Source organism: Hippopotamus amphibius, chromosome 3 (assembly GCF_030028045.1).
Source record: "Hippopotamus amphibius kiboko isolate mHipAmp2 chromosome 3, mHipAmp2.hap2, whole genome shotgun sequence".
In the NCBI taxonomy this organism is placed as follows: domain Eukaryota; kingdom Metazoa; phylum Chordata; class Mammalia; order Artiodactyla; family Hippopotamidae; genus Hippopotamus; species Hippopotamus amphibius.
The window spans coordinates 89,291,379-89,318,150 of NC_080188.1; the positions used below are offsets into that span (position 1 = coordinate 89,291,379).

The 26,772-nt window shown below is 41.6% G+C and overlaps 1 protein-coding gene across 7 annotated transcripts in view; it reads left to right on the forward strand.

Annotated features, from left to right (window-relative positions):
* Window positions 1-2,952: 2,952 nt before the first annotated feature.
* The window catches only part of RAPGEF2 (Rap guanine nucleotide exchange factor 2), a 252,724-nt gene continuing 228,904 nt past the window's right edge, over window positions 2,953-26,772 (forward strand). For all 7 annotated transcript variants that reach the window (XM_057726290.1, XM_057726289.1, XM_057726283.1 and 4 more), the window contains exon 1: window positions 2,953-3,879. In XM_057726290.1, the coding sequence (XP_057582273.1) occupies window positions 3,811-3,879 (69 nt within the window). In that variant the 5' untranslated portion in view covers window positions 2,953-3,810. The remainder of the gene's footprint in view (window positions 3,880-26,772) is intronic.

The window sequence follows — 26,772 nt, forward strand, 5'->3', positions numbered from 1 at the left end:
AGAAAATGGGGTGTGAGTTTCAGGCCAGAAGCTGGTAGTTCTTACCCCACTGTGTTCTAGTTAACTTATAGCTTTAAGAATTTATGGTGGGGTCTATATTAGCTTGCCCTGGACCGTTCCAAACTTCAAGGCAGGCCTGGAACTAGGGCAAGTCACGTAACCTATTTTAGTCTTAGTTTCCTCATCTGTAAACAGGATGATAGTAACTATTCCACTAACCTCAAAGGGTTGGGGGTGGATCTTAAAAATAATTACAGTTTGTTGAGCACACATCATGGTTCATGCGCTATGCAGAGCACTTTGAATGGATTCTATTGGATCCTCACAAATCTTCAGGGCATGCAATTTTTATCCCATTTTTAAAGAACAGAAAACAGGCCCAGAGAGGTTAAGTCTCTCTTCTGGCCTCCTCTTCCCCATTAGGGGCACAGCTGAGAAAATACATGAAACAGTCTCCTACACATACAAGGTAACACTATAGTTATTCATTGGTTTACATCATGTTGGGGGATCCAGCAGTGAACAAAATATCATTGCCTTCAGATGCTTACATTACAGTGGAGGGAAACATCAATAAATAAATCAAGTAAGGAAAATATGTAGTATGTCAGACGGTGGTAAGGAAAGCAAGGAAGAGAACCAGGGCATGTGAAGATACAGGGAAAGTGACATGAATAAAGATATGAAGGAGGGGAGGGAACACCATGCTAGGTTTTGTTTGGTTTTGGTTTTTGGTGGGTGGGGGGGTGGGGCACTGAGTTAGGTGGCGGAGTCACAACAAAGCAAAAGGCCATGAGGATGGAGCTTGCTTACTGTGTTCCAGAAGCAGTGCAGAGGTCAATGTGTCTGGGAAATGAGCATGAGGTAGAGTAGCAGGAGGTGAGGTCAGAGAGATAAAGGGCAGGAGAGGAGGACCAGGTCTGTAGGCCATGATAAATAAGGACCATGGCTTTCATCCTAAAAGTGATGGGGAGCTAATGGACCTTTTTTTTAACATTTTTAATTTTTATTATTTTTTATTTTTAGCAGAGGAGTGACATGAGCTGGAGTGAAAAGACTCACTCTGGATCCTTGGATGCTGGAGGCAAGGGCAGAAAGGGAGGCCAGGGAGGTGGTTATTGCAAAGTTCAGGCAAAAGGGGATGCTGGTGTGGACCCAGGTCATGGCAGTGGTGGGTAGAGGTTAGAGTTCAGATATGACACTCTGAAGGTTGAGCTGACAGGTTTACTGAAACTTGTGGGGAGTTAAGAGAAAGGAAAGAGTCAAGAAAGACACTAAGTTTCTTCACCCGGGCAATGGGTGACAGATATAGATGCCATTAGCTGGAATGGGGAAGACTGTGGGTGGGGCATGTTTGGGGTAGGAGATCTGAAGCCTGGTTTGCACATGTGAATTCTGAGATCTCTACTAGGCACCAGATGGAGATGTCAGGTGTGTTTTCTCACCTCATTGGATTTGATTTTTCTTCTCTCTCTTCACAGAGCTGTAATGGCACTTATTCAAGGTGGTGGTCTATGTTATAAAGAGTTTGATGCTGGGCCTCAACTGAGGGCTTTGAGAGAAATATGGGGAATCAGTAATATCGAGGGTCTAGAGATACAATTTGTAACTCAGATTCAGTTTCAGAAGGTTCCGCTGGGACGGTCCCTTCTCTTGGAAGCCATGTAATCTGTTTAATGCCACCAGGTGACTTCAGGACCCTAAAATGTTTGTTCATAACGTATTCCAAGTATTTAAAATAAACTAGATGTTGAATAAGTATGTTTGAAAATTTGAAAAAAGTTCAGTGTGCTAGGCCATGAAAGTAATAATCCTCCTCTGAGTGTGTCCTCCATACAGACAGCAAAACACGAACTTGTTGGGGGTGGGGGAAAGGGAGGCAGATAAAAATAAAACCCTAGGACCAGAACTCCAGAACCGTTCCCGCTACTTGGCTGACCTTACACACCTCGACCTGGCTTGGGGGGGGGGGGGGTGGGGGGGGTGGGGGGGGTGAGGACGCAGCAGCAGCATAGGCGGTGACATCTTAAAGGGCTCTGTCCTAGTGTCTCTGCACCAAGTGGATCTGGCTTGGATCCAGGGTCTGGAGGTTTATCCGGCTCATGCCAAGCCACATCTGCCAGTGTTTCTGCTTATGTCACAGAACTTACTGTCCGGGTCTCACCTTTAAATCTGGAGTGTCTGCCCGTCTGGGGGTGGTGTTTAGTGTTGAACTGGCACGTTTCCATCTCCTTAGTTTCGTGGTCCCCTAAGTGTCTGAAGGTGCCTGATGAGCACGGGAGGCAGGAGAGGAACGCCTTCCTCGCAGCAAGTTACAAAGAAGCCAAATAAATCCCTAGAGGATTGATCGCCTCTGAAGCGACTCGGAGCCAACCCCTGGGTTCAAAAGGACTGCCCAGGGCAGCCCAAGCTGCGGGCCGGACTTCTATTCCGGGTCGACTTTCGGCCCTGGCGGCCGAGGTCCGGCGCCAGGGGGAGTCTGGAGCCGCGACGCGACGCGACGCGGTGGGTCCCCCGGGGCCCACGTCGGGTGTGGGTAGGGGGCGCGGCGTGCGCCGGGGAAGGGGTGGGGAGCGGGCAGCCTGCGTCCTCCGCCCCGGCGCCGGGGCGCGCAGCCTCCCCGAGGCCAGGTGGTGCGGGATCCCCGCCAGCCCGTCCCGGGCGCTGCGATCCCCGACCGCCCCGGCGCGCGGCTCACCTGGGCAGCAGAAGGTGCCGCTGGGCGAGCGAGGGCGCGGCCGGCGCGCTGGCTGGGGGCGCGGGGGCGGGACCGGGCGCCGCGACGCCCCACCCCCGCCGACGCGGCGCGCGCCCACTGGCCGCCGGCCTGTCACTCGCTCCTCACCATGGTTGCAGCACAAAGCGCCCGGCCCCGGAGGCCGCTTCCTCCCTGAGGAGCGGCGGGGCGGCGCGGAGGCGCAGGAGGAGGAAGAGGCGGGGAAGAGGAGGGGAGTCGCCGCTTCCCAAACACTCTCCGGGGGGCTGTGCGCGACGCCCGCCGCGGAGAGTCCGGACCAGGTGCCCGCGGCCGCTTCCCTCCACGCCCACAGACCGGGAACAAAGTTGCCGAGAGCCAGCGGGCCGAGCGCGCAGCCGGGGGCGCTCTGGCCGCTCCGCGCGCGCCCATGGGGGGAGGCGGCGGCTGCGGAGCGCACGGCGGCGGCCGGGGCGGCGGCGGCGGGGCGGCCCGAGGGGATGTAGCAGCAGTCGGGGGGCTCGGCCGAGCGCAGTAGACGGAGCCCCCGCGCGGCGGGGACGGCAGCCGAGGCGACCCGGCTTCGCAGCGCCCGGACCTGAGCCTGTCCTCGGACGGCGGCCGCGGCGCCCGAGTGCTTCCCGGAGACCCCAGGCGGCGACGCGAGCCCCCGAGAGGAGGGGGCGGCCCTGCGCGCGGAGGAGCAGGAGGCCCGTGCGTCCCCGCCTTCCCACCTCTCCGCCGCTCGAACTCCCTAAAAATAACTCAGGCCCGCGGGGGCCGGGAGGAGCCGCCGCCGTACCCGAGAGGAGCCGGGGAGGCGTGTCGAGCCCGGGCCCGGAGGGAGCCTTCCCGGCCGCGCGGCGCGGAGGAAGCGGAGGAGGCGGAGGAAGAGGGAGCCCCGGGTCGCCGGGAGCCGCGGGGACCCTCGGGCCTCGCGCGCCCGCCGCCCCGCCGCGCGCCCCGGACCCCACCGCCCCGCCGCCGCCGCGGTTTGGCTGGTTGGCCCGAGGCGGGCGGGCGGAGCGCGCAGGGCGGAGGCGGCGGCGGCAGCGCTGGGCCGGGAGGAGGCGGCCGAGGGCGCGGAGCGGCCCCGGCCCGGGCCGCGGGGGGAGATGGCGTCCTACGTGGATAACAGCTTCCGCCAGGCGGTGATGAAGAACCCGGCCGAGAGGACCCCCCAGGTGAGCCCCGCGTCGCCCGCGCCCTCCCTGCCCCTGCCCCTCCCGACGCCGTTCGCCCCGCGCACCCGCGCCTCCTTTATGGCCCCCAACTTCCAGTGGCTTCGCATCTCCGAGTCTTCCCCTGGCCGTCCTGGCTTTATTCTCTCCTCTCCTGGATCTTCTCTTTTTCGCTGCCCTCCCGGTACTGACCTGCCCCTGCGATTGCCCGGCGGGGCAGGGAGGTCTCTCCCGAGCGTCCCCTCTTCCCAGCGGGGCGCGGGGCCTGTGAGTCTCGGGGCGGGGGGCGTCATCTCCCGTCGGCTGGCCCCTTCTGCCATCCCGGCCGCAGGCTACCCTCCTCCCCGGGCTTGTGGCCCCTTCGACCTTAAGAGTTCTTCGGTGTTTGCAAAGGTGTAGGAGGAAACTTGTAGGCTCTGCGGAACACAAACCTGTGGTGGCCTTCTAAAGTAAAACGTTGAGATGTTTGTATATTTACAACTTTGCTCTTTTGAAAATGGGATGCTGCTTTCCAAGGAAGGGGGAAAAAAGTTGAATAGCTAGGCTAGTGCTTTTAGTTTCAATTGCAGACAGAACTGCAGAGCAGGCATATTCAGATACACCCCCGGGAAGGGCACGCTGCGGATTCTTTTGGTGTTGCACAACCTTGTCAAAATTAGATAAGTTTGTTAACCTTTATACATTCGTTTACCTTCAGGCTTATTTTCCTCTGGCTTTAAGTGGAGGAATTGCTGATGTTGTTGGATCTGGTCGTCTCAAGTTGGACTGTAGAGAAGGAAATTTTATAAAAATGTGGTGGTTTGATTTTTTTTGTGCTTTTAGTTGCTGACTGGATAATGACGCATGCTTCTAAGCGTTGGGATGGTGACTACAGGGGATCCTGCTGCCAACCGTCTTAAGACAAATAAGCACTCCTGATCCTTGGGACCATCAGACATTTAGGATCTAATGCTTGGAAGAGTTGCTTCCTTGTTAGGTGTTGGATGCCATCTGTTCAGATCCAAATGCTCTCCTTCTCTGCCGTTGATTGTCATTATTTAATTCAGGGAGAAGAGAATAAAATAGACTCTTCCACTGGCTGCCTTTGGACAAGGCCCAGGAATGGCACCTGGTACCGTTTTTGGTTTTTCATTTTTTTCTGATGGAATTGTCACATCTGGGGATCATAGAGTGCATATATTTACCAAGTGTGTGGAAGATGGGTGGTAATTTTACAAGGAAAAATTCATTTCACAGTGTCTCCAGAAAGTTCCTCTTCCAAAGGATAACTTTATCAAAAACAAGGAATGTCCTGCTTTGGCCTTGTTGCACTGTTTCTCATGTGCCTTCCGTATCTACTGTTGGTTTTACAGTTGTTAGTCAGTCTTATGCATCTGAAAATGCATGTTCCCAGTCACAGTGTGATGGAAAAGCACATTTCAGTGAAATGTTTCAATGCCTTTCAGTGTGTGAAGTGCAAAGTGAAATCACACATGTCTCGCAAGGCAGGTCAGAAGATGATGTCAGAGGTCTTTAGTGGAAATTAGAGAGGGGGAAGTGGTGTCTTTGGTTGGTTGATTAGAATAGCAGTGACTCAAAACCTACTATCAGGTGGGTGGAGGGAGGAGTCACCGAACAAGACTGGAAGAGACAAAACCTCCACTGTGACAGCGTGTGGATTGTGCCAAAGAAATGCACTGTTAAACTTTCCTGTTTCCGTGCCAGTTGTGGAGAACAGAGAGAAAACCGACCAGCATAGAACTTGGCCCCAGTCAGAAGTGGGCCAGTTGTTACTAACACCACAATGTGAAAGCTTCACTGACAGCCTGAAAGCAGCACATTTCCCCCCACCAGACCTTCATAGAGCAAGTCACCCTAGAGAAACCTACCAAACATTTTGAGCATTCATAAGTGTCCACCCTATTAACACTGATGGTTGTTTGGTTATTACTAATGCAGACCTCCATGTTTACTTACTATTTTAAAGAGAAAATAGTTGGAAATGTGAATGTTTTCCACCTTTACCTGGCTTGTCAAAAATAATTATTTTCTAAAAGTTTGAAATTTACTCAAAAGTAAAAAAAAAAGTTTTAATAGCAGGTGCCTTTTCTGTTGAGTGCTTTGTGAATGCAAGGGCTGGACGTTTTTCTGTACTGTCTTTTCTCTTGACTGCTGGAGAGTTAGAATTTTGTGATATAAAAGCAAAGTTATTAAATACATTTGATATGGACAGACAGATATGAATTAGGAAAGTTTTACTGTCATGCTTCCTCCTGTTTCTCAGGATAGATTTGGTGGAGGAGTCTGTATGATTCTTATGGCAGGCAAAAGATGCTTTAAAAGAAAAGAGAAACATATATAAATATCTTTTGTTAAATTTCTTTTTTTTTTTAAACCTGCCAACCCAGTTTGTCTCCCAAACCCTGAGAAGACATAGTTTTGTACTAGGTCAATCAATTGCCTAGAGGTAATCATGCTGTCACTCGTGTAGCCTAGAAAGTTAGCTAAGAAGTTTGCTCGAAGAGAATCTGGGGGGTGGGGGAGAGCCTCAGTTCAAACACAGGGACTTTGAAAAGTATTATGAAATTAGGAAGCTTTTTACACCCACCTGGAAAATGGGAACCCATTTTCCCATTTATTTAGGCACGTCACTAGAGGGGGACTGGTAAGGAGAAACAAACCAAATTGTCACTTGAATTTTTAGCCAAATCTCGCATATTCAGATTTAAGGGGCTGTCACAATTTCACCTGATGTTTTCTGAGAGGAGGAGAAAAGCTGTCTTTACTCCAGTGGTGTGTCCCATATTGTGTGTCTGGAAAGTGGCTAAGTCCTAGTCAGCTGGGCAGTGTATTCTCAATAACAAACCTCCTTGAAAATAAGGAACACTAAACGTTCTATTAATATGTTTCAGTGCACCTCTGTTGAAAAACAGGAATCTTAAGTAATTGCTTTATTAAACTATTTGGGTTTATGTCTTTACTCACTTACATGGGAAGCTTGATCACCTAAGCAATTTAGTGAAGTGAAAGACATAAATTACAAACTGCCACCCCCCCCCCCACCCCGCAAGGCTTTAAACAGTAGAATGATTTTTCTAAACTATTTTATTAACTGAGTTCAGACCCTTTCAGATTGCTTACGTAGAGAGTTTAAATGCCTGTTTTTAGTTTTTCAAGTGAAACGTCTATTGTAGAATTATTTTTTCTGCTTAAAAGATTTAACATGTTTTTAGCTAGTTGTAAAAGTTACTTTTTAAAATAGTTTGTGTAAAACAGCTCCTGCCTCATCCCTTCCTAGTTAGTAATATTACTTTGTTCTTCACTACTGATTTTTTTTTTTTTGCTGTTACAGCTTTTGATTTAGTTGTTAATTCATGAATTTTTCATTGGAGACTTCATAACGGTATAAGACTTAATTCTGTGCAAAAAGTCACTCAGTAGAATATGTCTTGAGTCATAATGACAGGGCTGAAAAAGTGCCTTTAGCCCAGAGAGCTTTAAATTATGAGAATCTGCACAAAAGAGTATCTCTGGCGACTATTTAACTTTCAAATCTAGTGGAAGAACTGTGTCTATGACAGATAAATTTTGCATCTCTTTTTTAGCATTGATTATGAGCAGTCTTTTATTTTCATCTGACAACTTATACTTTGATTATATTTTGGCTCATTTGGGGGCTCTGGTAATAAATTGTCCATTAAGTAGTTTTTGTTCTTAAAACACAACTAAATGATCTGGGTGCCTTTTGAAAAGCATGTCTCACAAAGGAATGACTGTTTGGCTACAAGCATTTAGCTTTCATAACAATGATATTTGAATTTGCAGGTTAAAAAGATACATATTTATTACTGAAGAAACCAATTTCAAACTTATTAGCATGTGGGTCTGAACAAGTGAGGACTTAAATTTATGGTAAAAATTATTAATGTTCTTTTGCAATGTTGATGGAAACTTAGTCGCCTTCCAATAACCTTTTAAACATTTGGTAATTAACAGTTCCATAATTAGCTTTGCATATCTTGGCTGAGGTTCAAAATGAATCTCTCAACTGCACTGCTTTGTAGAGGCTGGTTTAACACAGTCCTTCCCAGACCCTGGGCTTTCACAGACACTCAAAAAAACAAAACAAAACAAAACAAAAAACCCCAAAACCCCAAAACAAAAACCCAAAATTAAAAATTAAGAGGACTTCCTGATTGGCAACTTGTTGCAGTTTTCTTCCTCTCAAGAAAGGATGTAAAAAAAGCAAAACCAGCTATAACCTCCTGTCACTATCATTTTAGTTTATTTATGAAAACTAGCCATGCTTCTTCTTTTTCTTTTTAAATTGAAGTATAGTTGATTTACAATGTTGTGTTAATTTCTGCTGTACAGCGAAGTGATTCAGTTAAACATATATAAATTCTTTTTTTAAAATTCTTCTCCATTATGATTTATCATAGGATATTGAATATAGTTCCCTGTGATACACACTAGGACCTTACTAGCTTATCCATTCTATATAAAATGATTTGCATCTACTAATCCCAAATGCCCAATCCATCCCTCCCCCACTCCCCTCCCCCTTGAAACCACAAGTCTGTTCTTTTTTTAAAAAAATTTACTGTTGGCCTGAAAAAACTTTATCCAGGTGGGTTTTGGGGGGAGTTCAATGAACACAATAAGGTCTGTCTTGGGTGGTGTTTGAAATTCAAGTCTTATAAAGTCATATTACATACAGTAATAGTGGCATGTGCTTCCAACATAAATAAGCTATTTCAAATAAAGTACAGTAACTTTTTCAAAACACAGGAAGACTATGCCTTCTTGACTCATTTAAAAACTTTTTTTTTTTAGCTTTGTTACTTATTTTGTAAGTTTTATAGGTAGTGAAAAGGAATTGCAATTACCTCAGAGAACGTTGATGTAGACTAGTGTAAAGAGATATGGACATGTGGACCCTGGTGATAGTTCCTTGCTATCTGTATTATATGAGCTGTTCCCTCTCCTTACCCCATTTTTGGTAACAGTTTCCTCATCTTAAAATGTGGATAAGGTTGTTTTGTGGATGAAGTGGAAGAACGTACACTTACTGTTGAGTGCAGTGCCTGATTTTAATGCCGTACCTATTATTTACCAGACCTTGGGGACTCACAGATGAAATGAGATGTCTGTCCCTCAAGTAACTCACCAGTCTGTTGTGTCATAGGTAGGAAGTGATTCATTAGTGCTGTAACAGCTGTTCTAGGCCAGCACTGCCAAGGCTGGGGACTTCTGGGTGAGTGTGTGTTAAGCCTTAGGGGGAGTAGGCATTCGCCCACCAGTGGACCAAAGGGCTATGAAGGACTTTCCAGACTAACCCATGGTCATATAAGCAGCACACGAGGTTGCAAGAAAATACGTGTGGACCTTTGTTCAGTGTGCCTGGAGCCAGGGGATCGAGTGGTGGATGGAAAGTGACTCTACATGTCCTGTCGCAGCTTGTGGTTTACAGAGAGTGGGAGGAGACAGGAGTTCTGTTAAAGGCAGAGGTCTGCTTTCCAGGCTGGAGATGGTTGAGAGCGCGAGTGTCACAGTGGAGATGTCCACTGTGCCGGACAGGCTGGCTGCACGTGTGCACATTCATAGCCCCTGCTCAGCATGTCATGCTGTGCACGCGTTTACACCAGTGCAGCCTAATCACAGCATTTCTTAGTTCGTAGGAAAAAAATCCAAATTGTTGAATATAATTTTTTTTTTATTTTTAAGTTTTTTTTTTTTTTTAACTTGTACTATTTTTCCTTAAACTTTGATGTCTTCCCCATTTCCATTCTGGAATCTGATATGAAGTAGCTAATTTCTCATGTCATTATGCTAAGTATGTTAGTATTTCCTAATCTGTGATGACAGTGTGATTTCCAAGCGTTCCATCCTTTGGAAGAGTTGAGGAGCATCTGAATTTAAGCTTACAGTTGACTTGTGATGGCACAAGGTAACGATTGTAGCGAGTTTGTGAGGGCAGTTCCTTATTCCCCTGCATCATTTTTTATTTAGATAGATTACCATTGTAATTAGGAAGGAACAGCAACTTGCAGTACATATAATTGGTTTTCTGTAGCTTTGTCAGAGCGCGAATATATATAGTCAGTAAAAATATGTTCAGTGGTTATAATGTCAGCCTTTGTGGGGGGAGAGTAAGCTGATTGGCACATCATTTTGACTGTTAGGATTTTTATCTTTTCAGGACAAAAACCACCTCTGGTCTCACATGCTAACTAACCAGGACTTACTGCACTGTTATGAAATATGTTTCTTGCCGTTTTCAAATGTGTTCTTTTTCAGTCAGTCGGGGTAGTTGGTGGTGTCAGGTTAGGTTTTGTAGAGTGGGAGGTTTAGTCTTTGTGTTTTAGATTCTCTTGGCACCACCATTTCTGTGCTTTCACCTCCATGAGGCAATAAAAACTGTTTTGGAGGGGTTGGTGTGCCTTGAACAGGGACCTTGTTTTGTCATTGGAACTAAAACCCTCTTCCCTCTTGCTACAGTTCTCATTACTTGCCTTCTACACATTGAGAATTATCACTTGTGGAAGTTTAGAACTTCTCAGATATTTAATATGAGCTAAATGAATTGAAATCAGAGCTTACATGTTGAGCCTGTTAACTGCTGGTTAACTGTTGACAGACCAACACTTACGGACACTTGGCAGCTTTCTGTTCTCAACCAGTGGCATTTGTTCCTCCCAACATAAAAGCTAACCCGAAAAGAAAAGACCCTGAAGAAGAATTAGCCGTCGGCGGGTTATTCTAGGGAGGCCTGATAGTTACTTTCCTAGAAGCCAGCCGGCAATCAGTGGATCTGAAGGATTGGGGCGTGATGGCAATTATCTTATCTCTCCTGAGTATTCGCGCTCTAGCTGAAACTCATTATCTTGTAAAACAAATTTTTTTTTTGGTTTGAGATAATTGTAGATTCACACGCAATTATAAGAAATAATGCAGAGATCCTGTGTACCTTTTACCCAGTTTTTCCCATTACAGATATCTTACAAAACTGTGGTATAATATCACAGCGAGGATATTGACATCGATAAAGTCTAGAAGCAGAAGAATTCCGTCACCACAAGAATTCTTCTTGTTGCCTTTGTATAGATACAGTTACTCCCCAACCCTACCACTTGGGAGGACTAATCTCTTCTCTATTGCTATAATTTTGTTATTTCAAGAGTGTTATGTAAATGAAATCATAGACTATTTGACCCTTTGGATTGGCCTTTTTCACTCAGTATAATTAAGGCTTCTTACCTTTTGGCTAAAATGAATTTAGCTACTATTGTCTCTCAATGGTTTGGGCTGTGTTCTTGAAATACCAGAATTATTTTGGGATGGGTGTGGCACAAGGTAAAGTGGATTTAAACAATGACAGTGTTGAGAAAATTCGATAATAATATGTATAAAATAAAGACCAAAGATCGTCAGGTCTTGAATGAGCAAGAGTTGTAAGAGTACAACACATTTGGGATGTTTCAATATATATAGTTTTTTTCTATAAATTTTTTTTTCTTGTTCATAATGTAAACGATAAAGGTAGTCTTACCATCTATGATCCCTCATTCAAAGAAATTACCTGATCTTCCCCAACTGAAGTGGCATTTTACAATTCAGAAGGAAGTCTAATGAATGTATTTACAAAGGAGTCCCAGTGGGACAATTTAAACAACAAAATAAAGAAGGATTATAACCTCAAGGGAAAAAAAATCCATGAGCTCATGCCAATATAAATAAATGATCAAAGAAATAAATAGGGGAGAAGAGACAGCTCTTTGTTATGGTAGAATTCCAATTAAAAATGGAGAAGGTATGATGGAAATGGAAAATCACCAGTAGGCAAACCTCACAGTGATAATTGTTGCCAGCGAGAATCAGTAGATGCCAGAATTAGTGGGTGAGCGTGTGATGAGTATATCTGTCAGGTGTCAGAGTATGTGTCTCCCCCACAAGATTAATTATGAAGAGAAACAGCAGACACGAAATTAACTGGGTGATTGAAGTTAGATCACAAGGCATAGCTACATCACCGTGCACCAAGAAGGGCACATCTGAAGTGATGTTCTTACTAGAAAACCCTTCAATTTAAGTGTCAAAAAACACTAAACAAACTCAAATTTTGGGGCACTGCAAAGTGGCTAGTACTCAAAAGTGTCCAGGTTATGAAAGGATGAAGTGCTAAAGGAGAGTCACAGATTGGAGGAGCCTAAGGAAGCATGATAACCAAATGAGCTGTGGGATTCTGGTTAGGTCCTGGACCAGAAAGTAAACATGGGGACAACTGATGAAATTTGAATAGATAGTTTTACTGTGGTTATTTAAGATGGTGAATTGTGGCAGACTGGATGAAGAGTCTATAGGATCTCTGAACTACTTTTTTCTTTCTTTTTTAAATAACTTCTTTCAGTCTAAAGTTATTTCAAAATTAAAAGTAAAAAACAAAAAACAGCTTTTGGAATTTTATGGTAACTGACAAGGGGCTACCAAATTATTTTTGAAAATAATCTTTTTCCAGATTTAATCTTAACAAAGAGCTCAGTATCTTTCAGCTAAATATTTTGTGTACGTTGGGCTATTAGTGACATTTCTGAAGCGATGTAGTAGAGGGAGTTTAAAATACATATGCACGCACACACGCACGCACGCACACATGCATACACGCACACACGCACGCATACACGCACACACATGCATGCATGTGCTTATAAATAAATGGACCAGAAGAGCTAAAATTTATTCACCTTTATTCCTACTTGATTTTTGTAGATTTTAAAAATGCAGTGTATTTTACCAGTTGTGAAGGTTTCATGACCCTAAATGCAAGTAAATTAGAGTATTTGGTATTAAAATGTGTAGGAGATAAAATATTCCATGCACATGAAGCACAGTAGAAAAGAAATTGTAATAGTTTAAGGAAGTCAGTCTAGGTGAAATCAGGTTTGTAGGGTCCCTCTCCTTTTCCTTTCCTGTGAACCTAGAAAGTCTTTAAATTGTCACTTTTGGTAGAGTGAGGGGGTGGCGGGGAGGGAAGGGCTGGCAGGGAGTGTTGAAGGAGGCTGGGGGGAGACACTGTTACAGCTGCAGATGGTAAGACCTCCTAAGCTGTGTGTGCAGGGTTTCATTAAAGTCAGTTCGGGATAGAAATAGCTCTGCAAATCTTTTTTCCTTATATGTGTGTGTGTGTGTGTGTGTGTGTGTGTGTGTGTATAAATGGAAAATTGAAATGTAAAGGCATATACATATATAAATACCTTTGCCTTTCAATTATAAAGCCACTGCCCACCCCCAAAAGCACCTACTGTTCTTTCTCTGTGTGTGGTAAATACTGGAGAACACATACTGTTTTTGTATGCTGTGTATTTTTTTTTCCCTGTAACTGAAATTGGTGCTGGAAGATTGGATTAAAAAATGTGGGCCCTAACATTTGAGATAGCCACAAATAAAACGTAAGCTGGGAGGTATTTACTATTTTCAGTTATAAAGATAAATACCACTTGTTTTCTGTATTTTAATGTAATTTTTTTTCCTGTTTGTTGTTTTCCATAATAAATTGCATTTGAGGGCACAAGTGAAAAAGAAAAGAGCTGGCCAGCCTTTGAAGTAACTAAAATCTTATTTAAAAAAAAAGTGAAGATGTGTAGGTGTTGACTCATGCTACTTAACATCCATCCAGTTGTTCTGGATATAAGGAACTATTTGAAGTCTTCAAGGCAGTACATTTCTGAATTCTTCCCTAAGCTACATGATAGAGTCTTGCAAACTCCATTTTCTTTTAAGCACACTCAAATTTGTTACAAAATTCTTGGTCGGATTGTTAGAAATATTTGGCAAAGTTACATTGTTTGGTATTAAGAAACTGCTTGATCAAATTTATGCATTTTTCAAACAACTAGAGATGAGTTTTAAAAACTCATGAGTTAAAGAAATTGAAATACAGTAGCATGAAATGCCAAGAATTGAGGAGGAGAAGAATTTGACTTCATTTCAGTTTCTTCTAGTCCTCATGCGTGTTGGATCCCCTTACTTCTGTAGAGCTGGGACAGACTGAGGGGCGAGCTTTAGGGGCAGACGTTATCAAGCCCTGCCCTGCGCCTTCAGTTTGGGAAAACACAGACTCTTTTAGAGGCAGACAGTGTATGCAGAGACCCACAAGTTATTTATCCCCGAATGTGAATCTCCAAACCCAGTGTCATCTGAGACTTAAGTTGCAATGGGTGAGAATTCCTATCTTGATTCCGTTTTCTCTGGTATGGTTTAAATCTACATCAGTTAGAGGAAGCCTGGGGTGGGGGTGGGGGTGGGGGGCGGGGAAGGGAGGGGCAGCATGGTAAAATCATTTCACTTTAAAAGTCTTTGTCCCCACTTGATATATTGTGGGATGCCTGTTTTCCTTTGTTAGTTGCACATTTGTATCTTTAAGTGTATTCACAGAGTAGTCATTTTGAGTTTACTTAGTGTATTTCCTTTATCTAACCTGGGGATTATGACCCTGGACTTTGCTGTCCAGACCACAGACTGCTTTATGCTCCTGGGCAGGTTACTTAACTTCAGTGGGTCTCAGGCTTTTGGATTTCAGGGACTTTTTAAAAATCATAAAACTCTGGAGTCCTGAAATTGATTTGTCACCTATTTATTTTGCCATGTCAGCGTGTTAAAGTGAATATAAACTTTCTTTCCACTAGTCTCATTTCATAAAAGAATGGACATTTTTATATTATAAAAATAGAAATGTTAGGGGAAACACTGACTGAAACTCTCTGCCCTGGCCAGGCAAAGACAGTAACACTTTGCATGAGTTATTTCACGACAGGAAATGCTGGTAAAGAACATGGAACTAACAAGCCACCACCAAGCAGAAGAATAAGGGAAAGGTCAAAAGGAGAGACGGCAGTCCACATGTCCTACCAATCTCCCGGAATCCTTCCTCGCTGGAATCCTCCTTGGCTGAGTGATGTGCGTGCCACCAGGAAGGACCCTGGGTCAGAATGACTGTCCAGAGACAACCCAGAAGCTGATCCCATCACCATAGAACCCGAGACTGCGAGCTGCGTGGCAGAGCAGTCCTCCTGGGTTCCCTCACCCTCCTGCTCTCCACCCTGGAGCTCCTTCCCAATAAGTCTCCTGCTTTGTCAGCACACGTGTCTCCTCGGAAGATTCATTTCCGAGTGTTAGACAAGAGCCCACTCTCGGGCCCTGCAAGGGGTCTCCCTTCCTGCAACAGAAAGGTCACAATCTCAGAATAAATAAATTGAGCTCTGTTTCACCATATTCTTCTGTTTTTATCAGGGATTTTTAAAATTTTACCATGGGTGACTATGGTAATATTACCAACCTCACATGGTTGTGAAGGTTAAACATATTTGTGTATATTTAACAGTCTTCTTTAACAGTCTCTGGCTGGAGTGTTTAATATTTGTTATTATTAACATTATTATTTTTCAGTAGTTGGTATTCATTTATCCCTTAGATAATATTTCATCATTCATATATCTTATGATTAATTCACCAAACTGGTTTATAAGTCTATTTGGTAGACTCGATTCATAGCTTAGATTGTGTTGGGATTGCATTAGTCCATAGGTTATCAAAAACTGCACACACAGAGGCTTATTTCTCTCACATAATAAGAAATCTGAAGTTAGGCAGTGCAGGCTTGATGCAGAGGTTCAAGGATGTCATTAAGGAAACTAGCTTATTCTACCCAGCAAGTGATTTTGGTTTGCAGGGTCTTAAGATGATGGCTGCCCCCCAAGCAGGAGAGAAGGGAGGAGGTTGAAAATGCTTTTCTTGGTAAGAGTTTGCCTGTTGTTTGAAGGAAAGCCCTCTCCATGTACCTGTCATTAGCCAGAGCTGGGTCACCTGGCTACTCCTAGTTGCAAAAGAGGCTGGACATTTGGGTATTTGGCTTTTAAGCCTCTGTATTTCAGAAAGGCAGGAAAGGAGGAGATTAAGATGAATAGGTGCTCTGAGCTGGTAGTGTTTGTCCGCTTACTTTGCACAGGGAACAGATGATTGTGGTAAGTTTATGCAGTGATTCTCAGGAGACCTCTTTGAAAGTCTTTCTTTCAGAGGTCTTACTTACAGTAATATGTAGAGCTACATTACTGTAGCTACAGTTTTGGAGTCCTATACATTCAGCTTCATAGTTCACTTATAAGATGTATGACTATTAATTTTCTGAAGCACAGTGTCATTTGAAAATAGAGGTAAAAATACCATTGCGTGAACATCTTGTCACTGGGTTCATCAGTACTTTTTTTTTTTTTTTTAGCATGCAATATTTGTTTTTCTCTTTCTGGCTTACTTCACTCTGTATGACAGACTCTAGGTCTATCCACCTCATTACATATAGCTCCATTTCATTCCTTTTTATAGCTGAGTAATATTCCATTGTATATATATGCCACATCATCTTTATCCATTCATTTGTTAATGGGCATTTAGGTTGCTTCCATGTCCTGGCTGTTGTAAACAGTGCTGCAGTAAACATTATGGTACATGTTTCTTTTTGGATTATGGTTTTCTCTGGGTATATATGTTCCACTGTTAATTTTTATTAGAAAAAGGAGATTTAGCACTAAAAAAAAAAATGTCGAAAATTCCTGATCTAGTTTGAGACTCCCGAATAGAGGAAATAAATACCAGGAGTAGTTGGTGAATCTCCCCATGCCACAGGGACAGAGCCACAAACTGTTGAAAATTTAATCCCTTAGATCAGGGGTGAGCAAACTATAGCCCTTGGGCCAAATTCAGCCCATAGCCTGGTTTTGTGTATAAAGTTTTATTGGGACACAGCCAAGCTCATTCTTTACGTCTGGTCTGTGGCTGCTTTCACCCTACAGAGGCTGAGTATGGCCTGCAAATGTGAAAACATTGACTCTCTGGCTCTTTACAGAAAGTTTGTCATTTGCCTTAGACTCTCATTTCTGAGAAATTCCAACTGATTTCAGGGCTCAAGGACTTAATCTGTCTTTTATAATTGCAAGTCTGTAATCATTTTACTGAGGGGGTATCTTTACACAAAGAGGAATGAAGTGGAGGGGACTCACCTCTGCTTAGTTTTCACTGTTATTTAAACCGTGGAAAAACAAAACTATTTTGTCAATTTCTATATTTTTTCTTTCTAGGTGTAGCCAAAGGAGGACTCGGGCTTTTAGTCATTCTAACAAAGTATCTCCTGGTGCTCTTTACAAACACACTCTGAAAGGAGAAGGGAAATTTTATTCCATAATAACATTATTAACATAACTAGTCACAAAAAGCCTTAAAGGCACTGGGTGTAATATGTATTCTTTACTATTGTTCACCTGTTAGTGTCCATCTAATAGGGTTTTTTCTAAGTCGTACAGCTTTGCTCCCGGGAAGGACATATGTTTGTATAGATTGTCATCAGTTTTCCAGCCTGATTTTATTGAAGCTGTCTCTGTGGTCTTTCTCTAGGTCTTCAGGAAATCTAGAGTTAGATGAGGAGTTTTAAGAAAAATCCTCTTCCCGAATTAGGCTTTTGTTATTAAAACAGAACAAAACTGTGAATTATTTAAGCCCATCAGATTTACCAGGCCCCAGTCCCTGGCACACCCTTGGTGCTCTGCTTAATTAGTCAACTTTGTATTGTACTCAAAGATACCCTCATTTCCATTGAGTTTGTGATAAAGCATGATTTTACTGCTACTTTACTTTTAAAAAATGATAGGCATGTAGATATGTAGGCATATTATATGTATGCATGTTATCTAAACCTTTAAATTGGATTCAGAGATAAGATTCATTACTTTTTATGATTTTGTTTACCTTTCTCTATCTTGCATCCAAACAGAAACTTGTATGAGTTGATAATCTTTCCTCTTCATAGTGTGCAGCAGAGTTGTCCTCAGTAGCTGTTGCTTCTTGGCAGTCACAAAAATAACTTAATTAGTTAACAGATGATAACTTGTACATCTGTGCAAATTAATTATATCAATGTCAGTAAAGAAAAGAGACTATTCCAATGAGACTTTTGGTGTTAGAATTGAAATTACTTAGTTGAAAGGATGTGCTTTCATCATAGTTTAAGAGAGAAACACTGACTACTCCGAAATTGCAACAGTCTTGCCAGTGTTCAGTGAAACTTTGTAGAAAATGCTAATGAAAGCCTTATTACAATGTATCAATGTATACAGTATAAAAACTCCTCACTCCCCAACAGGAATGCTCCTATTGTTTACTCTCCTTCCTTCCTTATCCTTAGAAGATAATTGATTTCCATTCTGTCAGATGTCTCCTGGGTTGTCTATGAAAACAAGTAGTTAATCTAGTCTTCTGGAAAGGACTGAGAACTATTTAATTTAAAACTTCAGGCATATCATACAGTATTTCGAATATTTCTATTTGTGATTTTTTTTTTTTAAAGGAAGGGAGTAGATGTTAAACATATTGAAACACTTTTTAGGAAAACAATACTTACCTTCAAATTGGTTGCAAGAAAATACAAAATAGCATGGGGGAAAGAGGAAAAACTAGCATCTCCTAGATATCTTTGAAAGTCTGGTGGAAGGCAAGCCATACTTCTCATCAAGCTCGGTGAAATTTTTTAGAAGTAAGAAGAAAGATTTCACCCATAACTTAAAATCTGGTCTTTTGTATATCTTGGGTTTTCTTTATATTTTAAATGGGTTAAATGCCTTTTATTTTAAAATGTCGTTTACTCTCTCTTGTCCAAGGCTTTAAAAAAAGTGGCTAGTCTATCATCTCTTTCAGAAGATTGTAAGAATTTCTCAGGATGTTCTTAATTTATTAGACAAACACATCCCTTTGCTGATTGTGAAAATGAGCACATTAAAAATGTTTATAGGAACCCATGCTCATCCTTCCCCTCTGCTTTTAGGCTAGGTCCTAATTTACAATTTCCCTTCATTTTTACTTTTCTCAGTTGATTATAAGATCAAGAGTACAAGAAAAGAAATGCTGCTGTGGACCTATTTATTTAGGGTGGTATTTCGGAGGAAAAAAACCTAAGGCCTCATTTCTCATCGTCAAGTAGAACCCATTCAAGGGGATGGTAATTTTCAAGAGTGATACTTGTAACCACAAAGAACAATAATCTTGCATTATCTTCTGGGTAAACTGCTCCTATGTTTGAATAGATTTTGTAGAAAGCTAACCATGGGGTTTGGGAAAGAAAACATTTGTTTATTTTCCTTCTCATAGTTCTTCTTTTCATTCTCACTGCCCTCATTCTCAGGCCTTTGTCTGCATCCCAACAAGCAAAGCTTTGCCTTCCTCCCTTTTTACCCAGGCTAGTCACTCTTCATTCCATGCTCTTCTCCTTCCCTCACACCTATCCTGGGCATTGTTAAAGGACTCACTTAAATGTTTCCTCCTCCATAAAGCTTTTTTTCTGGTCACTTGTGCTAGAGATTGAATTTTTCTTTATGGGAATTTTATTTATTTTTAACTTGCACCTCTCTGTAAGACATTTATCCTTAGGTAACTATTTCATCATTATTAGGAATACACAGCTTACCTCCTATTTTATTTATTTTTTTATTGAGGTAAATTGGATATAACATTGTATAACTTTCAGGTGTGCAACATTATAATTTGATACTTGTATGCACACAAAATGATCACCACTGTAAGTCTAGTTACCATCCATCACCATATAGTTGACCCCCTTCACCTATTTTACTCCCCCCACCTCTGCTCTGGTAACCATCAGTCTGTTCTGTGTATCTGTTGAGTTTGTTTTTGTTTTTTGTCTGTTTTTAGATTCCACCTGTAAGTGAAATCATATGGTATTTGTCTTTGTCCTTCTGACTTATTTCAGTTAGTATGATACCCTCAAGGTCCATCCATGAGGTCGCAAATAGCAAGATTTCATTTCTTTTTTTTTTTAATGGCTGAGTAATATTCTACATTGTATATAATGTGTATAGTGCTCACACACACACACACACACACACACACACACACACACACATCTTTATCCATTCATCCATGGGTGGACACTTAGGTTGTCTCCACATCTTGGGTATTGTAAATAGTGCTGCAGTGAACATAGGGGTGCATGTATCTTTTCAAATTAGTGTTTTCGTATTCTTCAGGTAAGTACCCAGGAGCGAAATAGTTGGACCATGTGGTAGCTCCATTCTTAATTTTTCCGTGAATCTCCATGCCGTTCTGCATAGTGGCTGTACTGGTCTGCATTCCCATCAGCAGTGACCAGGGTTCCCTTGTCTCCACATCCTTGCCAACACTTGCTATTTGTTGTCTTCCTGATGATGGCCATTCTGACCCGTGTGAGGTGATACCTCACTGTGGTTTTGACTTGCATTTCTCTAGTAATTAGTGATGTTGAACATCTTTTCATGTGCCTGTTGGCCATCTGTATGTGTTCTTTGGAGAAATGTCTGTTCAAGTCTCTGCTTATTTTTTAATCGAGCCATTTGTTTTTTTGATGTCGAGTTGTATATTTTGAGTTGTACATGAGTTGTTTGTATATTTTGGATATTAACCCATTGTCAGATATATGATTTGTAAATGTCTTTCCCATTCAGTAGGTTTCCTTTTCATTTTGTTGATGATTTCCTTTACTGCAGAGGTTTTTAGTTTGATATAGTCCCATTTAAAAATTTTTGCTTTTGTTTCCCTTGCCATTGGAGTCAGATTCAAAAACTGTCGCTAAGACCAATGTCGGGGAAGTTGCCGCCTATGTTTTCTTCTAGGAATTTATGGTTTTTAGGTCTTACGTTCAAGTCTAATCTATTTTTGGTTAATTTTTGTGTGTCGTGAAAGATAATGGTCTTGTTTCATTCTTTTGCGTGTGATTGTCCAGCTTTCCCAGCGCCATTTATTGAAGAGACTGTCTTTTCTTCATTGTATGTTCTTGGCTTCTTTGTTGTAAGTTAATTGTCCATGTATGTGTGGTTTTATTTTTGTGTTCTTGTTCTGTTCCATGGATCTGTGTCTTTTTAAAAAAATATTAATTTATTGGCTGTGTGGGTCTTCATTGCTGCGCACAGGCTTTCTCTAGTTGTGGTGAGCGGGGGCTACTCTTCATCATGGTACATGGGCTTCTCATTGTGGTGGCTTCTGTTGCTGTGGAGCATGGGCTCTAGGTGCATGGGCTTCAGTGGTTGTGGCATGTGAGCTCAATAGTTGTGGCTCGCGGGCTCTAGAGCACAGGCTCAGTAGTTGCGCCATGCGGCATGTGGGATCTTCCCTCGCCAGGGCTTGAACCCGTGTCCCCTGCATTGTCAGGTGGATTCTTAACCACTGTGCCACCTGGGAAGCACTTATCTCCTATTTTAAACTGCAGAATTCCTTGAAGGTGAAACTACGTTACTGACATTTCTTTTTCCATGATGTTTTATAATACCTTAGCATTCCATAAATACTTAAATATAAGAAGTGTGTGTCAGACATTCTCGTGGTAATTCAGTGAGCAGTACTGTTGGGGCAAAACCCAATTTGGTACAATTTTAAAATTTAACTCCTAGGAAATTACTTTTTACTATTTGAGCATAAGGTAATTTAAGCTTGTGATTGTTTTAAGACAGAGCCACAATTGATTCTTAGAATTGCCTGGTTAGGTGACAGTGATTCAAGTCTTACTTAGTTACCGTGACTTTAGTCAGTCACAGAAGCAAGTCAGAAGTAAAAACCTGAATTCTAGGCATGGCATTATGAATTCCTAAGCCCTGGATTTCAGTTTGTTGCCTTGGATTTTATTGGGGTATGTATGCATTTGCTTTTACTGGATTCTGAACTTTTTGTTTTATACATCTACCTTATAATCTTTCTTAAGTCAGATTGACAGTATTTTAAATTGTATATTTAATCTCTTGTAAGATCCAAGAGGAAAAAAAAAAAAAAACACCTTGACACTAGTGATGCCTTAATTTCTTTTGCATCGATGTTGCTCTAATGATGTCACTCATTTTGGGGTCCGTAATTCTAATGAGGAAGAGTAGCTGGGAGAGAGGGGCTGGTGTGATACCCTTTATTCTCTGAGTGACCTTGGCAGCTTTCATTGGGCCTCATTTTTCTGGTCTGCAAAACAGCACACTATTTTGCTTTTCCTGTTTTCCAAGGTGTCTGTTAAGAGTTAAATGAGCATAACGTATGAGAAAGTCCTTCTCAAATGGAAAAGTCTACACTAATGTGTAAAGAATTATGATCACTGACACAACTAAAGTATTAGTGCCAGTAGAAATTGTGAGTCATTTTTAAAGATAATAGACTAAGATCCTTTTACTATTTGGCTAGTAGTATTTATAGAAGTATGCCTCTTTTTGGTGTGAGTAAGGCAGTAAAACCATGTTTTCAAATTATTTCTTTATTTGGTTGTCCAGGTTAATACTCATCTGGATCATTTTAGAAGCATAGATTTCATGTTGAGTTTTCTAAAGAGCTTTTCTTTTGTTAAACCATTTTCAGACTTCAAAGAACCATGGTGTAAGAACTCATCTACACCAACGTATCTCAAGTAGTTTTGATTATTTTATGTTGAGTAAAAAAGCTGAACCAAAAAATTTTCACTTTCAAAAGTACTCAAAAGTGGCAAAGTCTTTCCATATGTGTAGCATGTATATATATTCTCTTCTGAGAGTGTTTATCAGAATACATATTTTTGGAATAAAAGCTTTATAATTATGTGCTATGAATGGATCCGATTTTCTTTTCTTTTCTGATTATTGAAATCTGTCATCATTCTGTATTTAGATTTGAATGCTCTGTGAACTTAGACATATAGCCAGAAACTTGCATAAGTGTTAACAAGTTATAAGGATGTGGAATAGAAGTCTCATGACTGTCTTTGAAGAATTTGAGGAAGAGTTGAAATTACTTTCATAATATGTGTTCACCACTGAAAGGTGCAACAGTAAAAGAATCTTTATATTACGCTTCTAATTATCCTTAATTAAGAGTTACTTTCGTAATGCAGCCCCTTTGAAAGTCCCATATTAGTGACTTCCAGTTGCCATCAGTGGGATGATACATAATACCTTGAGCTGTGTTGTTTGCTCTTCATTTATGTTTAGGGAGAACATAACTTAGAAAGAACAACTGAGGGCAGATATGGAAAAGCAGTTGACATTTAATAAGTCTTTCTCATGTGTCAGAAAATCAGCTAGGTTTCTCTCTCTCTCTCTTTTTTTTTTTTAAGTTAGTTTTTATATGAGCCCAACTAAGCAGGAAATGCTGCCCTTAACTTAGAGGAAGTAACTGAGATAGAGAGGTTAAGTCATTTGCTTGAGGACACATCACTGTCTGATCTCAAAGTCCATACTTTTCCACTCTACCAGACTCCTTTTGCAGTAAGATTGGGTGTCAGTGTCTGTACTGTCGTCAAAGACTGTTATAAAGTGAAGTTCCGTTTGCTTAGGGTCTTTCTCTTTATTCAGAATGCTTTACTTCATTACTTGTACTTCAGATTTGAGCTTCAGGTCTAAAATCTAATTTTATTAAAATTTTGGGAGTTCCCTGGTGGCCCAGTGGTTAAGACTCCATGCTTCCGCTGCAGGAGGCATGGGATCCCTGGTTGGGGAACTAAGATCCCGCAAGCCATGCAGTGCAGCCAAATATAAATAAATAAATAAATAAATAAATAAATAAATAAATAAATAAATAAATAAATAAATAAATGATTTTATTAAAATTAAATAATTGTAGTTAGTAGAGTGAGGCTGGAAGGTCTACTTTTAACTTAGATCCAGGTACTTAGCAAATAGATACGTCTCAATGAATGTTAGCTATTGTTGTGTTAATTCTACCTTATAAGTAACTTGTCTTAATTGCCAGATTTATCTAAAATAGTAGAATTTCATATGATGGTTTTAGCAACATCTAATATTTGTTGACAGTTTTGTCACCGGGCATTGTGTTAAGGATGTAAATGTGTTGTCTTTTCTCTTCCGTTTCAGTACTTTATCCAGTTTGTATAACATGTGACATAATAATATGATAAATGCTTTATCTTGATATCTTCTGATTCCTTGCTGTTGGTTTTTTTTTTTTTTAAATAATCAACTACATTATTTAGGATTTTTGCCAGTTGATGAGGAATGTAAGTGAGAAATCCAGTTTGGGTCCTCTGGTCTTTGGTATGGACTAGCTTGATGCCTTTCTTGTTGTTCTGTACTGGGCGGGGAGTAACCAGTTTTTCTCGGCACTAGCGTAACCAGGCATCTGCTGGTTTGTCAGAAACACGGAGTTGGCATACTTCTTATTTCCACTGCTTATGAAGTCTCCATGTGGAATTACATTAGTAAATAGCCTTTCTGTCTGGAAGCATAGCTGGGAGCCTTGGCTTTCAGTGCTGACTAACAAAGGTGTGGGCAAGGTTTGGGTGCTTGCTAGCAGGGGCAGATTTGAATGGGTTATAGTCTTCAAGACTAGCAAGTTGGAGGGTAAAATATTCCTGGTACGTCTGCGTCTCTAACTTGCTGCGAGGATGTCTTAGCTCGTAAGTGAATTTTGTTGCCTGGCTACACTATTCAGAAAGGGGCTAATCAAACTGGAATTTGAGCAGAATTGAGAAACATTCAGAAGTTATCCAGATATGCTAAGAGTTAATTCATAAGCCTGTATCTTGCAAAGAGATACTATTTACATTATCTGACATTATCTAACACCATTTTATGATTATACTTCATGGTCTCGACTATATAATGAAAGACAGATTGCTAGATTTTGGAATGTGAGATCTTAAGGAGTCTTAAGTGCTTCTGAATGCTAAAATCCAGATGCTCTGGTGGTGCTAGGAGTGTATCTATGTTAAAATATGTCTTGGAGTCATTCAATTGCAGAGACCTGCTACTTTGTGTCTGTGACAATAAGCCCTGTGTGTTCCCCTTTGCGCTTACAAGACATAGAAAATATCCTTACTTTAGGATGGAAGAGCACAGCAGTCTAATGCAAAAAGGTAGGAAGTTTTCAAAGGTGTAACAAATTCTTGTTTTTTTTTAATCTGAGTTTTCTCATTTACAGCTCCTTAAAAAAAATCATATCTCTTCCTTCTAAAACATCCTTTGCTCACTATTGCTTTTTCTTTTCTTTTTTTTATTGGAATATAATTGCTTTACCCTCTTGTACCAGTTTTTGAGGTACACCAAGGTCAGTTGTCTGTATTCATACCCATATACCCATATCCCCTCCCTCCCTCAACTCCCCCCCACCCTCCCCGTCCCAGTCCTCCAAGGCATCATCCATCCTCCAGCTGAACTCCCTTTGTTATACAGCAACTTCCCACTGGCTATCTGTTTTACAGTTGGTAGTATATATATGTTTATGCTACTCTCTCACTTCGTCTCAGCTTCCCCTTCACCTCCCGCCCCCCCAAACCTTGAGATCTCCAGTCCATTCTCTGCATCTGCGTCCTTACTCTTGTCTTGTCACTGAGTTCATCAGTACCATTTTTAGATTCCGTATATATGAGTTAGCATACAATATTTGTCTTTCTCTTTCTGACTTACTTCACTCTGTATGACAGACCTTAGGTCTAGCCACCTCATTACATATAGCTCCATTTCATTCCTTTTTATAGCTCTCTCTTCCTTCTAAAACATCCTTTGCTGACTATTTCTTAGACTCCTTATTTTCTTCTATTTTTGAGGGTCCTGGGGTCAGAAAGAAAGGTTAAGTGCACAGCCTCCTAGTGGATTGCTCATTTCTATCTGGTGATTGAAAGTTAACTTGCTCTGTAAGTGTATGTGGTCACGTGTTCTGTCTCTGGGATGTTTTCAGTGTTCCAGAAATGTTCATAAATTTGTAAATTATACATTTAAAAATTAGTGTTTTAATATTATTTGCTTAGTTTTTTTGCATAGTTCACACATCAAAAGTTATAAAAAGGTATACAGTGAAGAGTCTTACTCCCTCCTCTGTTCCACATCTGCCTAATTCCCAATCCCTAATCATAGTGAGTGATTTTAGTTATTTGTTTATTCTTCGAAAGATTTGTTTTTAGAGATCCATATACAGACTCATACAAAATATATCCCCCCAACCCCCACATTATACCGATGTGTCTGCCCCTTATTTACATCACATAAAATATAATGTGGAGACCTTCCTAGAACAGTGCATGGAGAGCTCCATTGTGGGGTGTGTCTATGTGTCTAACCATTACAGAGTGTTCCCAGGGCTGCAATGAATATCCCTTACATACGTAATCTGATAAATTTCTGTTGGGCCAGAGGGTTCTTGCATTTCTAATTCTGATAGTTATTGTAGTAGCACACTACTGCCAATGTTGTATTAGGAATTAAGAAAAGAAGTTGCAATTAAGTTGGTTGCAGCTTTTACAAAAGTTAGATATAATTTATATAGTAAGAGTTAACCTTTCTGAGTGTAAAGGTCTATGAGGTTTTTTTTTTTTTTTTGGCTGCTTTGAGTCTTTGTTGGCTATGTGCGGGCTTTCTCTAGTTGCGACGAGTGGGGACTACTCTTCGCTGTGGTGCTCAGGCTTCTCAGTGTGGAGGCTTCTCTTGTTGCAGAGCATGGGCTCTAGGCATGTGGGCTTCAGTAGTTACAGCACGTGGGCTCTAGGGTCCACGGGCTTCAGTAGTTGTGGCACATGGGCTTAGTAGCTGTGGCTCATGGGATCTAGAGTGCAAGCTCAGTAGTTGTAGTGCACGCGCTTAGTTGCTCTGAGGCATGTGGGAGCTTCCCGGACCAGGGCTCGAATCTGCCTTGTATTGGCAGATGGATTCTTAATCACTGTGCCACCAGGGAAGTCCAGTTCTATGAGTTTTAACATGTGTACAGTCATACCACTACCACTACCACAGTCAAAATAAAGACATTTTCATCACCCTGCAATGTTCCTTTGTCCCTGTCTGTGGTCAGTCCCCTCTGACCAGCCCTGCCTCTCGCAACCATTGGTCTGATGTTTCTTCCTGGAGTTTTGTTTTTCTAGTACGTCCTATACGT